Consider the following 14,451-nt stretch of genomic DNA (forward strand, 5'->3'; position numbering starts at 1 on the left):
TTCCAAATTATCTGGGCAACTGCCAAATTTCCACTGTGATTCACTGTGTGGCAATATTCTGCATGAGACATATAAAATAATATACTATTTTTTAAATTCTACATTTCAAATTTTAAAAGCTTTTAAAAAATCTTAGGTTATGTTACAGGTTAGATTATTTTACAAAGTGATTGATTCATGCATCTTATGAAGAAATATGAAAAAATTATATCAGCTAGTGAAATTTAAATTTCAGTCAACAACCAGACTTCTACTTAGAAATATGATGTGCAGTATTTATAGTATAAAGGTAAGAACAAAAACAAAATATATAGTCTGCTTTGGGGCCTGCTAAGTGTCCTGATGCATCATCAAACTTCATACTACATGTTGTACTTGAGGCATAGCTAAACCTAATTTATTTACGTCATCATGAAATTTGCTTAAAAATCAGTCATAATAACCAATGAAATTAAGATAGTCAATGCCAGTCTAGCAGTTGGTGCTAAAAATTCTTCCACACATGCCAAGAGAAACTCCCTATGAGGGAATTTCTAAGAAGCTGTTTCAAGATCTCTTGAAGCATGTGACAGGACGTCACACTCAGATGGATATCCTCACCTTCTGTCTGTGGTGTCCTTTTAATCCCCTTAGCATCCTGCTGAAATGAAGTTTATAAACAGAAGTTTGGGAATGGATCAACACCAATACTGTCAAATATCTAAGTCACCAGTTTAAATCCTTCAGTCTACTTCCACATTATGAATCTGCAAATTCCTCTATATCCCTGTACCTCACAAAAGGAGTTTCACAGATACATTAGCTTCTAGGATATCACTGGACTGTGTGTCTTTACAAAGAAATTTTTTCACTATAATCAGAAACTAAAAAATCAGAAAATTTTTCACTATAATCAGAAACTAATAGAGTGACTTTTCCAGCCAAGTAAAGATGAAAACTTCTCCCCATTAAGAAATAATTGATATATGCTCTCTGACTTACCCCTTTGTGTCCAAGTCAATAACAGAGAATGTAAATTTCCTTCTAACTTTTATTCTCTTGCAAAATCATAGCAAGCCAAAATATTTCACACACGCTATTCCCAGTCTCTCTTCTTGCCCTTTGTATGTCATCATTTTGAAAGGTTTGAATCATATGGATTTGTGTATAAATGATATCTTTATACTAAGCATTTCATAGAGACTCATTAAAAAGAACTTACTTCTAAAAGATGAATTGTAGTCCTAAATATACTTCTCAATTGTATAACCAGCCATTGACATCAATAAGAACATAAGAGAAAACTAAATTCAGAAAGTTGCAATGATTTCACCGAAGCTAAAGTTGACTTGTATGTAACATGAAAATAGTCTTTAAAAGATGAAAGAGGAAAAGTTTAATATTATAGTAATTAAATATATGTCCATAGTTACAAAGTAGTCTCCTCTATTCATTAGGACAGACCATGGACGGTTTTCACTTGAAAACATGAAGAGCTATTCTAAGTTTGTATGAAAATAATTGAACCCTCTTTGCCTTGGTTTTTCTCTAGGTCAAACTGGACTCACTCCACCTAGCTCTTTAATGAGCTTTCAGAGTCCAGAAATTTCTCTTTTTTCTTTAAATAAAATCACCATTCAGTTCTCCCTTAGTTACCAACATACTATTATTAAATAACACAGTGCCCCCAAAACATGATTTTTTGCAGACATGTTTTCAACTAATATTAATATTTGGAATCCACAAGGTCTTGTCAGCTACTCACAAATTCCAAATGCATCTCCTGTCTGTAATACAGGCCAGGGTGGGTTTAGGGGTTAAAAAAAAAAAAAGTCTTTGATATTACCACTGTGTTCATCTCTTTTGGCTGGCAGCATAAGGCAACCTAAAATGCCAACAGTCAATGATTCAAATAAATCATGGGTGAGGGAAGGCCTGGGCTGGCTGCAGATCAGTTCTCCAAATTCATTCTATTCTTACATCCTTCCTTTAAAGTTGCTTCTTTGCAGTTTTCAGAATAAGATGACACAGATAGCCAGAAAAACTCTGAAGGTATCGAAGTCCATTAGCTTAGGAAAATGATAAGCAACCTTTCCAGAGACAAAATAAAGTGCTCCATTGTGATATCTTGAAACAAGTATGCATTCAAAAGTAATTAACTTCATTTGTTAACTTCAAGAATAAAGGCACCTTTTATTTTCGCAGTTCTAGGTATTGTTAGAATTGCACACTAAGGGAAAAAAAAGGATTGCACCCTAGAATGGAATACTAAAAGGGAATTTTGGTGGAAACAACTACTTTCATATGGCAAATTCCCTCCTTGCAGCTCAATAAATTTCCTTGAAGCTATCATAAAGTGGAATTCATTTCTGAAAGAAGTTTTGATATTTTCTCTGCCCAATTAAGAAGTTAAAAGGCAATTAGATTAGCTGTCATGGTAATAGTTGGCCTTTCTGGGGATGTCGATACATTTGTTAGGGGAGCCAAGCTCAGAGACATCTACTGTCTAGTGTGTAGTCTCTTCTAAAATAACTGGGGGGGAGAGGAGAGAGGAAGGAAGTGAGAGACCCCCCCCCCCCCCCCCAGTTTTCTGTAGTCCATTCCCAAGGCTCTGAACCAAAATCTCACTTCTTTGATGAGTTCAAGTCCTGGTGGTTTGTCATTTCCTTGATGAGTTGGTGTCCTGCCAGTTTGAACGTCTTTAAGAGTAGAGGGGGTTAAATTTAATTGTTTTACTTTCTACTTCAGCATATAAACAAGACACAATCTCCTCTGATTGAGAAATACCACCTTTGTGTAAATGACAGCTCTCCAGATACACGGAAAAGACTGACCTTGCTCCAATCAGTGGGCATATTTTAAAACTTCATTCTTCTTCCTTTACCTTGGACTTGGGGGGGAGGGTTGGGGTGGAGGCAACTGTTTTCCTGCCTAAATTCAAATCGATGCTCACTGGTCCCAATCTCCTGTGTTTCTTTAAACTCCTGTGGGGCCAGTACCCTTACTTAGCCTGAGCAAGGTTTTCAAAACCTGGCTCAAATAGAGGAGTTTGAGAAATGTGAACCGAAAGCAGCCTTAGGCAACCGGCCTCACATTCTCTTCCTCTTCTTTGTTCCAACTGTGGGATGTCACTGCTATCGTAATCCTTTTAAAACATAACTACCATTTTGCAGGGCCTCGCTTGATGCGGAGAGATTGTCCTTATTTTCTCCTGAATTTGTGCGGAAATCAAAGTTCCTCTGGTCTCACGGTCAAAGTCAAGTAAAAATAGCAAAGTGAGGGGATCCCTGGGTGGCTCAGCGGTTGAGCGCCTGCCTAAGGCCCAGGGTGTGATCCTGGAGTCCTGGGTTCGAATCCTGAATCAGGCTCCCTGCAGGGAGCGTGCTTCTCCCTCTGCCTGTGTCTCTGCCTTTCTCTGTGTTCAAAGTGAGTGGGTGCAGGGGATGGGAGGTGAGCAAGCAGCAGAACGGAGCTGCCCAGACCTCGCTAGGCGCGCGATCCCGCGCTCAGGGTCGGCGCTTGCCCCACGCAGCATCGCGGGCCTCGTGCCACGCAGCGGAGCCTGGGCCGCCGGGCAGGAGCGCGCCTCGGGGAGGTCGGGGGGGCCCGGAGATGCCCTCGCTGGAGGAAGCCAAAGTAGAACCTCTGAGTCCACAGATAGACAGCGGGACCTGTGCGGAAGGGGCAGGGGGCAGGTGACCCTCAGGGGTCGCGCCTACTGGCCGCGATCTGTCGTGGGCACCTCGGCTCCCGCTCGGACCCGATTCCGGGAGCCAGGACGCGGCCGCTAGCGTGCGCCCAGGCGGCGAGAAACACCGGGACCTACGCGCCTCGCTCCCGCCTCCGGGGGGCACATCGTGGCTCTTCGGATGAAGGTTCGCTCTTTGCCCCCGGAGAAAGCAAAGGCGGTTTTTTTTTTTTTTTTTAAGATTTTATTTATTTATGAGACACAGAGAGAGAGGGGCTGAGACACAGGCAGAGGGAGAAGCAGGCCCCATGCAGGGAGCCCGACGTGGGACTCGATCCTGCGTCTCCAGGATCAAGCCCTGGGCTGAAGGCGGCGCGAAACCGCTGAGCCCCCCGGGCTGCCCCAAAGGCGGTTTTTTGCCCTTCTCCGAAACACCCGGGGGCAGGTGGGTTGGGGTTGAGGTTGGGGCGGGAAGGAGGTTCTGCTCCACCTGTGCGCCCAGATCGCCAAAGGCTCTAGGAGCTTGCAGAGCCCGGCCAAGGGGCAACGTAGCCCCTGAAAAGGCTTGCGTGAAACTATACTGAGTAGTGTCTTTATTATTTTTTTTATTTTAATTTTTTCTTTAGAATCGACATCGTACTTAAACTCTTCCGACCGCTCAGGGCAGCTCACCATTTATAAACAGAATTGGACCCTCGGAGCCGTTGTGCATTTATTATTCGGTCAAACCCAAAACCTCAACCCCGGAAACCATTTGGCCTCAATGTTCCCGTTTCGAAGACAACTATACCTTTAAGGGTGCGTGTGTTTGCAGTTTTACAGCCTGGGAATCGATGTCAGACTTTTTGTTGTTTTGAAACTGGGTAATAGCTGGGGTTCAGTGATGCACTGCACCTCTCGGTTGTGGGCCCTCCGTGCTCCCAAGCTCTGCCCCCTCCCTGCCCCCTCACGTCGGGCCCACCACGATTCCCAAAACGCCCTTTCCACCGCCTGACCCAGCCTACCCAACAGCCCTGTCCCGATCCATCCCTAAACTTGCGGGGACGGAGGACTCCCCGGGGACCCCGGGGATTTGTGATGGGAGGAGTGGGGAGCGCTTAGGGGAGGAAAGAGCGTCGCGGGGAGCCCATCCGAGCCGGGACAGAGCTCTCAGGGCACGAAAGAGAACGGTGCGCGCGCTTCACAACTGAAACGCATCCTTTCAACTCTCTAAAACGAAACATAACGTCGTAGCCGCTGTTCTCCTGGTGGAAGAGGAAGCAAAAGTCCTCTCTGACCTCCCTGCATGCCCCAGCACGGTTCCTTCGGCACCAGACACGTCCTCGTCCCAAAAGCTCCCGCAGCTTTAAAGGCCTCCTGCGGGGGAGACCCGGGGCTGCCGAGGGCCGGGGAAGGCCTCCCGGACTCCTCGAAAGCATCGCGCACCGGGAGGAGCCAAGGCAGGGCGCGAGCAGCGCCGACGGAGCGGGTTTGGGTGCGGGGACTCGGAAGAGCGTGTGTCGGGATCGAACTCGAACGGTGCCGAAGGGACGGACCCCGCGGAGCGGACTGGGGGTGTGGGAGCGGGCGCCGGGTCCCAGGAGGTGCGGCGGGCAGTGCTCACCGGCTTCAGCCGCGGCATCCCCCGCCCCCGCCCCGGGGGGAGCTCCTCCGCACCCGCCAGGAGTCTCCGGACTCCCCGGACACCTGTCGGAGCAGACGCGGATCCCCCGGCGGATTCCTGGGGAGAGTGCATCCCTCCCGGCACCCCGCGGAGGCCGAGCCGGCCACTCCCGGGCGCACACGCTCTCCGCCTCGGGCTGGAGCCCGGGGCTCTCCCCAGGACCCCCGCCACCAGGCACCACACTTCCCCAGGTGTGAGCGCCCCTCTCGCCCCCTTCGGCGCTCCCCGCTCCCTCCCCCCTCTCCGTCTCTCTCGGTCGGTCTCTCGCTCTCTCCAGCTTTAGCCTGGGAATCCTCGGGGCTCAGCACGGAGCTGCGCAGCGCGTCGCCCGCGGGTCCCCCAGCTCGCCGCGGGGGAGCCCCGGGGAAACACGCCGGGAGCCCCCTCGGGCCCGGTCCCCGGCTCCCCATTGGCGCCCCGGTCCCCGCCCCCTCCGCGGCCCGGAGTGGCGTCAGCACGCCAGGCGGGCGTGGGGTTTAAATGCCCACTAGCGGGAGCTCCGGGCGCTTCTATCCCGGAGCGCGGTCGGGGCCGACGTTGCCGGCTGGGAGCGGAGCCTGCGAGCGGGAGCGGGAGCGGGAGCGGGAGCCCGAGCCGCCGAGCGCGCTGCCCGCCGCCGATGACTCGGGAGCTCGGGTGCAAGCGCCGCCCATGCAGCATCTCTGCGCTCCGCGGACCGAGAGTTGATGAAAAACCGCTTAGCCGTCTCCGCTGCGGGGAGCCATGAGCTGTCTGGATGTTATGTACCAAGTCTATGGTCCTCCCCAGCCTTACTTCGCAGCCGCCTACACCCCCTACCACCAGGTACGTGTCTCCTCCCGGCCGCGATCCCGGAGACGGGGGGCGGGGGGTCCCCGCTGGCGGGAGCCCCGCCTGGACCCCGAGGTCCGGGGCGTGCTTCCAGCGGGGGAGCCCCGGCGATGCGGGCCTGCCGGCGCTGCCCGCGGGAGGTTGAGCCAACCCCCTTTCAGCCTGTGCACTTGCTCCCTCGGGAAGGCGGCTAAGCGCGTGCCCCGCTCCTTGCGGGGAGCAATCGCCCGAGGATCGCGCGAGCTGGACGGTCTCCTTGGAGTTTGTCGGACTCCAGATTCTTCCGTGCGGGTGAGGGGAGATGCGAGCAAAGCTCCCGCAGGGATAACCCAGCTTTGGTCTCAGGGGTGAGAGCGCCGAGAGAACAAAAGCCAAGACGTGCCTCTCTTGCCTTTCTATCAAAAATGCAAAGACCTGCGTTCTCATTCCTGCAAGTTTATCTAAGGAGGAGCTTCCCTCCCCCCCCCCGCCCCCCACCACCACCGTTTCAGTTCTCAGGGGATCAGGCCAATTCATTCCCGAACCAGAGAATTCGTTACAAAGGGAACTCGTGAAAGCGTGGGTTTTATAATCTCTGCTCTGCAAAATTCTGGGATTATTGGGGTGCAATTGACCTGGCCGAGGCGAGCTTCAGAGATAATATTTCGCATTTCTATGACCCGAGTGGCTGCATCGGGCTGTCCTGCAGGCCACTGACCCACCTGTAAAGAAGACCACTTAACCCCGTTTCCACAAACTCTTGACGATTTAATTATTCCAATTTCTCTCGTCTCCGGGCTGGGTCTGGGCGACCCAGTTTTTCTTTCCACTTCCTCAGCTGATATTGTAAAAACTGAAGACCGCAGTCCAGCAAAAGAATAAGATCACACACCCAGGGGTCCGTAGGGGTCAGGAACAGGTTCCAGAGTGACGGGCCTGGACTCCAGTCCCAGAGAGAATGAAATATATCCGGACCCCCGGCCCAAGTTTTTAACAATTTTCCTTGCAAATTCAGAATGTCTATTCAAATTTTTTCTGTTGAATTAAGAATGGAAGGAGTAGGCTTTGCTTTTTGCTTTTTTCCTTCTACCTTCCCCCTTTTAAAAATTCCCATCTAGGAGTTTGTTTAGTCTCACAATATTAATTTGGGGGAATCACCAGAGTCCCTCATTATAAGCCAAGCGGAAAGTGGTGGAAGTGGTGATCCTTCTAAGTAACCAGTCTTTTTGGCTTCAGCTTCTGAGATGGCTCCTTCCCAGGCTGGTAATATTGCAAAGAGAGGAAGGAGATGGGTTGGTTTTCTGTCTGTTTGGTCCTTTCTTCTCCCTGACCCTGCACCAACCTATTCCATTAAGATCTCTGTTCAGTTTTGCATGATCAGCCCACTTTGAGGCCATCTCTGCCTTCGTAAATGCGTTAGCACTGCATTCAGCCTATTGCCCATTTCTAAGAAAATATTTCAGCAGCTACACTCGGCTTTTAGAATCACTACCGGACAGTCACAATTTACCCAACCTCACAGCTAAGATCTTCTTCTTCCTTCCTTCTCCTTACTTGTTTCCTCAATGGGCATAGAGACGCCGAGGGTTCTATCCTCATAGCCCACTTACTCAAAAGATGATCTCTTTAAAAACAGCGATAGACTTTTAAGTGGACAATTTATGGGCGACCAAACAAATATCAAGTTGCACTTATTAACATGATCCATGTCAGGATGTTATTCCACATTTTTACCCCACAAGATTCTTTCCTAAATGGAACTATCTCACACCTCCTTGGCAGTTTTTCTTTTACATTCCTGGCTATGTGGCGTGGATTTGGGTATTTTCAAGCTCCATCAGGATAATGCTTAAATCTTGCATCTTGTGCATCTGCCCTGGATTCTTAGGCAGGGGACATTCAGGCCCTAACTGGACTTGGGTGCCCTTTATCCTTGGAGCCTGATTTTAAAAATATATCTGCCCTGAGCCTGGCTTTGCGGTCAAACTCAGCTCATATCCTGGCATCTTCTGGGATTTTTCCCCCTGACATCTTCAGAGAGCTTTCCCTGTGGTCTGGCAGCAAGTCTGGGGAGACGGAGACACCAAGGAGGGCAATCCGCCTCTCAGAAGCTCACCGGGTTACTGACCATAGGGCTTAGGCCTGGTTCCTGGGGCGGGGGGGCCCTCTTCCCATACCTTAGAGATCTGAAGGAGTGGAGTGGGAACCCAGTTTGCCATCTCTTTTGAAAGTGACCTCTCTGTTCTTTCTCTCTTTGAGCAGAAACTAGCCTATTACTCCAAAATGCAGGAAGCCCAAGAGTGCAACGCCAGCCCCAGCAACAGCACCGGCAGCGGCAGCTCCTCCTTTTCCAGCCAAACTCCAGCCAGTATCAAAGAGGAAGAAGGCAGCCCAGAGAAAGAGCGCCCACCAGAGGCGGAGTACATCAACTCCCGCTGCGTCCTCTTCACCTATTTCCAGGGGGACATCAGCTCGGTGGTGGACGAGCACTTCAGTAGGGCCTTGAGCCAGCCTAGCAGCTATTCCCCGAGCTGTACGAGCAGCAAAGCACCCAGGAGCTCCGGGCCCTGGCGGGGTGAGTAAAGGGCCTGCTGCTGGGCGCCGGGAGAGAGGCTTCTTGGCCTGGGGCCCACCTACGTGGGGGAGGGGGGCCGCCCGAGGAAAGGCAGCGGAAGGAATACTGGGCTGCCTATAGGAGGTGAGAAGGGGCCTATGGGGTGGGCAAGTAAAAGGAAGGAAGGAAAACAAAATTTCTCCTTGAAGAGACAGGACAGAGCAGTGACCTAGAAAAAACACTAGCCTTGGAATTGGGAGACCTGGGTTTTCCTGTTGGCCCTACCACTCCCTAGCACTATGACCTTGGGCAAGTCTCTTAACCTCTGTGAGGTCACTCTATTTACTGGTCTCTAAAATTAGAATAATACCCGCCCTCTTAACTATCCCTGGAGATGGCAGTAAGGACAGATAGAAAAATGTATGTAAACATGCTGTGGGAATGCGAGGTTCCCAACACTCTCCCAAGGCACAAGGAAGATCTTCATCTACAACAACTTTCAGGACACTTAGTTCCTGAAAATTTGCCCAGAGGAAAAAGTCCTAGACCCCACTGTAAGCAAAACCTGCTGAAGAATGTCTCTTAAAATTTATATATGCTTTTTTTTTTTTTGCCATGTTTCTATTACCTAGGAAATCTTGAAGCAGAAAATGTCTTTCAGTGACCAAAGAAATAAAAATTTAGGTACAGCCAAAACATCTCTAAGAGTTTTCCCCAAACACATCCCCTCTTTATTGTTCTACTCATCTCACAAAGCACTGCTTTATCTAGCCTGGGACAATGATTTATTGGTCAAGCCAACTAAATCTCCCTTCTCTTCTGAAATCTCAATCTCCTTTTATTTCCAAGACAAGGGTGGGGGTAACTCTTCGATAAACATTCTCACTAAACTTAATTTCTGATGTGAACCAAGCTGAGAAATGAGGACTTTGTTATAAAAAGGAAAACCAATATGGGAGGGGGAATGACAACCCTCACCCTCTCTTTTTTTCCTTAAGAGTGTGTGACACTTTGTGTAAGCCTTGCCTAGACAAGATCTCAAATCATTAGTTTTGAATACAGAACATTCTTTTGATTCTCCAGTCGCCTAAATGTGTTTAACAGGAAGACTGTTCACAACATAAATTGCATTTTCACCGCATTTTTAATTCTGTAGTATGTGATGCAGATGCCTTCCCCAGAGGAGGTGCTAAGTCAAGGCCTCTGGAATTAAATATCTTTCTTTCCCGCCCTTCCCACTACAGGTGACAAATTTGATCTATGTGCTGTTCTCTTAAAATGCTTCCCGGTTGGAGGAGTCAACCGTGATATTGGCAATAATAATAATAATATTATTATTATTCCTGGCGTCCACACTTTAAGGAACCAGTGTTAACTAATTAAAACTTAAAAGATCTGTCCCTGTGTGTCCCTCTGCAAATAATACAGCTGCCCTTTTAATAGGTCTAGTTTACTCTTTTGCTTGAGTTCTTGGAAAAAAAAATATTTGAAAGAAGGTTTCTAGAAAGGAGGCTAATAATAGCAAGACTTTGAAATATGTCGATGGACTTCCAGTCTATCAGAGGCCTTGGAGGGGCACATTTTCTGGAGCTGGGGAGGCTGAAACGCGAGAGGGGGTAGTGGAATCGCGAGGCGGCTGACCAAGAGTGGGAAGAAGTATCTTTAGCTTGGGGAGAGGCTGCGGGCTGGGACCGGGAGCAAGACCGCGTCTACCCCCCAGCCAGCAGAGCCTGGAGTCGGGGGACCCGCTCTCCACCCCAAAACTGGAGTTGAGGAGGGGGGGGTGTCTCCGGCCTCTTCCTCTCCCAGTGCGTCCTGGGGTGTGCGCTCTGGAGATTCCGTGGAAGCGGCCCTCCTTCCCAAAGGGTTCCCCCCACTTTGCCGGGCCCGTAACCTGGAATTCTCAGGCTGCAGCATCTCGTGCCCCTCCCCGCCCCGCGCGCGCCCCGAAAGGCGCCGCCCCAGAGCCGCGCCGGGGGGTCCGCGCCCCCCGCGCCCCGCGCGCCCCGCGCGTTCAGCTCCCCCGCGGGCGGGGTGGGCGCTTCCCCGGCCCCGCGGTGACGCGCCCCTCTCTTCCTTTGCTCCCCCCGCCCCGCCGGCCCGCAGACGGCTCCTTCCCGATGAGCCAGCGCAGCTTCCCCGCCTCCTTCTGGAACAGCGCGTACCAGGCACCGGTGCCCGCGCCGCTGGGCAGCCCGCTGGCCGCCGCGCACTCGGAGCTGCCCTTCGCCGCCGCCGACCCCTACTCGCCGGCCGCGCTGCACAGCCACCTGCACCAGGGCGCGGCCGAGCCCTGGCACCACGCGCACCCGCACCACGCGCACCCGCACCACCCGTACGCGCTGGGCAGCGCGCTGGGCGCCCAGGCCGCCGCCTACCCGCGGCCCGCCGCCGTGCACGAGGTCTACGCGCCGCACTTCGACCCGCGCTACGGGCCGCTGCTGATGCCCGCGGCCTCCGGGCGCCCCGCCCGCCTCGCGCCCGCCCCGGCGCCCGCGCCCGGCAGCCCGCCCTGCGAGCTCTCCAAGGGCGAGCCGGCCGGCGCCGCGTGGGCCGCGCCCGGGGGACCCTTCGCCAGCCCCGCGGGGGACGTGGCCCAGGGGCTGGGACTCAGCGTGGACTCAGGTAAGCGGGAGAGGGAGCTTGGCCTCCCCGGACCCCTCCTGCCCTGTGTCCGACCCTGGGCTGAGCCCCGGACGCCCCTAAGCTCCCCTTGGAGACCCCAGTGACCTTGTGGCCCGCAGGGCTTCCGCAGACAGGTGGCCCAGTGTCATCGGTGTGGGCAGAATGGCAAAGAGGGGCACTGCCCTAACCTGGCTGGAAAATATAAGAGGATTCCCCCAAAAAATTTTGAATAAATAAATAAGTATGAATAAATGAGTAATCCGCTGGAAAGGTTCTAGCTCTGCGCTGTTCAATCCTGTAACCGCCAGCCACGGGTACCTGTTGAGCCCTTGCAACGTGGCTAGGACGAACTGGGATGTGCTGTACGTGCATAATACACACTGGATTTCAAAACTGTGTGCGAGGAAAAAAAATGTAAAATTCATCTCACCAGTATTTTTATGTTGATTGCATGTTGGAATACTTTCGACACATTGAACACATCAGGTCAAATAAACTATATTGCCAAGATTAATGCTCACCTGGTTCTTTTTACTTGTTTCCAATGTGGCTGCTAGAAAATTTAGAGTTATGCCTGTGGCTCCCATTGTTGTTTTTATTGGACAGCGCTGATCTAGAGGACCTAGAGCTAAGAGTGTAGTTCAGGATCTTCTGCCTTCTGGGGGAGGGAGGGGGCAGTATTGTCTCCTAGTGACAGTTCTAAGGAAGGAAAAATGTGATTCTCATATCAGCCGAATAACCAAATTAAACAAGTCTCTTAAAATGTAAAGCTTAAAGAGAATGTGATTTCGATGAATATATCGAGTTCCTGGTTTAACGAGTTGCATTCGAAAGGGACATTCGAATAAGGGTTTACTCTTCTGCTTCCTTTATTTTTAGGGCAGAACCCCAAAATGATTATACTATAAATGCAATTGTTGGCTTGTAGTCTTGCCCACCCGCCCTTCCTTCAGGTGAAGATTTGACATTTCTGTTTGCTTCGCTTTTACTTCCATTCATGCCCTTTAGAAGAATTCTGTGACATTCACAATAAAACAGTGGTGTTTGTCTTTTTCTCTTTCCTTAAATACCTGTGCCTTCCCGCCCCCAATCCCTTCTCTCTCCCTCTCTTCGCTCTGTCTCTCTCCCTCTCCCTCTTTCTTTTGTTTTCTCTCTGTTTTCAGGTTTGCAGCCTCAGGACAAAAGCAAAGATCTGTACTGGTTTTAGACAGCCCACCTTGCTCCCCGTAGGTCTCTGCATAGCGCAATTGGTGACTCTCAGAGCTGGAATCAGAGTGGGTTTGTAACAGCTTCTGATCTTGGTTTGCAGCTCGTCGTTATTCCCTCTGTGGTGCGTCCCTCCTGAGCTGATCTGCTGACCCCGGGTTCCCCCTTCCCTTTCCCTTCCGACCAGCCACGGAGGCTCAGCATCTGGGCCTCTCACTTCATGGATGAGGACACGGGGGAAGGCAGAGACTTCAAACTTCTCCGTGTATTGAGAAAACCAAAACATACATCTACAGAAGTTTTGTCTAACAATAATTCCTTCCGCGGAAAGAGCAGATCCAAAGACTCTGAATCATGTTACAAGCCTTCCGGGCAGATCACTGGAAATATCTGCAGTGATCTCACTTAGGTGATATGATGCCATAAGTTTTCTTGAAAAGAGGAGGGGGGAAAAAGGGACTTTTTTTGGTGTGAATATTTTTTATGCTGATGTGAATTATGTCATTAAGTGGTGTGACCATATAGCACTACTGATGTCAGTATCCTCACATTTAAAATGTATTTGTATTTGCATCGAAGACTGTGGTAGAGAAGTAAGAGGCCACTTCCTTCTTCCTCACCTCATAGCCTCCAGCTCCCTTCATGCCCACTCCCTCTCTGCAACACCCACTCCAGACACAAAGACACACTTTTCATTTGGACTGTGAACATGGAAGCCTCAGCCTAAATGTGAGTGGCAAGTGGCTTATCTGAAGCCACCTGCCCAAGTCTTACTGAAATGCAGCTGTTGTAAGGACAACTGTTTGAAAACTCCAGAAATACATCGACCAAGGTGGCACTTCCCAGTGTTTGGCACAACAATTGCAATAGCACTGGATCTATTTTATATATGTGTGTGTGTGTGTGTAGATATATATCCTATTTTTTACGAGGAACATTTTACGATGAAAGAAGAAACTCTTCTCTGCCTTCTCCTACAAATTCCATCTCTCCTTCCATCCTCCTCTGGATGAAAAAAAAAAAAAGCAGCAAGGAACCCCAACTGCCTCCATGAAGAAGAACCAGGAATCGCCACAAGGGGAAGAAATGTCCATGGAGTCTCCAATACCTCGAATATTCCTCTCAGTCTCTATGGTCACTTTTTGGTCACTTTAATTTTGGCACAGGGGAAGGGGTCCACGGGTGGGCAAAGCTGCAGGTGACGAGGAAGAAGAAATGAACAGTAAAGATGTCTCTTTACTACAGGGTCGCTGTGTTATTTCATAAAAAGAAAATAAATGTCTTAGTCTTTCTCTAGTGGAATAAAATAATTTATAGTAGTACAATCTGATGTCAGTAACTAATGTTCCATTAATTATATATATATATACATATATATATATGTGTGTGTATATATATATATACACACACACATATATATAGTGCTTTTTGGTTTTCCCAAGTGTTTGCCATTCTGTGAAACCCATTCACCCTTTGCCACCTCGCATCAACCCCAGAAGTGAGAAGTTAGGTATCCCACCTCTGTTTCACACATGTGAAAATTGTGGCCAGCAGAAGCCCACGGCTTCCCTGTCCAACATTCACTAGGTTGAAAGTAGAGATGGTACTAAAAGCACGACCTGGACACTGTTCAGTCAGGAACACATTTATTACTCTCCAGAAGAGACTTGTTGTTCCTTCTTCAATTCCAGACTCTTAGGGCAGTAGTCAGTTTTAAAAGTGTCTTTGAAACATTGGTGATATTACATTTTCATAAACTAGGCTAAGAAACCAAACCTACCAGTAGGCAAAAAAATAAATAAATAAATAAATAAATAAATAAATAAATAAATATTTTTTAAAAAAATTTTTTAGAAAGGAAGGAAGAAAGAGATTGATTATTAAGAAACTAATGGTCTTTTCTCTTAATTTCCTCTTGATGCCAACATTGTGTTCATTCACTGAAGG

At 49.6% G+C, this 14,451-nt stretch overlaps 1 protein-coding gene across 2 annotated transcripts; it reads left to right on the top strand.

The window, feature by feature from the left end:
• The first annotated feature begins 5,849 nt into the window (after positions 1 to 5,849).
• VGLL2 (vestigial like family member 2) lies at positions 5,850 to 13,826 on the top strand. 2 transcript variants are annotated; one of them, XM_038525605.1, is made up of 4 exons: positions 5,850 to 6,134; positions 8,382 to 8,694; positions 10,780 to 11,298; positions 12,608 to 13,826. In XM_038525605.1, the coding sequence occupies exons 1-4, from the start codon at positions 6,054 to 6,056 to the stop codon at positions 12,646 to 12,648; spliced, it is 954 nt and encodes a 317-aa protein (XP_038381533.1). In that variant the 5' UTR covers positions 5,850 to 6,053; the 3' UTR covers positions 12,649 to 13,826. The 2 variants fall into 2 exon arrangements, with proteins under 2 accessions (XP_038381533.1, XP_038381534.1); XM_038525606.1 differs by lacking the exon at positions 10,780 to 11,298.
• Positions 13,827 to 14,451: the final 625 nt, after the last annotated feature.

Source organism: Canis lupus, chromosome 1 (genome assembly GCF_011100685.1).
Source record: "Canis lupus familiaris isolate Mischka breed German Shepherd chromosome 1, alternate assembly UU_Cfam_GSD_1.0, whole genome shotgun sequence".
Classification (NCBI taxonomy): Eukaryota; Metazoa; Chordata; class Mammalia; order Carnivora; family Canidae; genus Canis; species Canis lupus.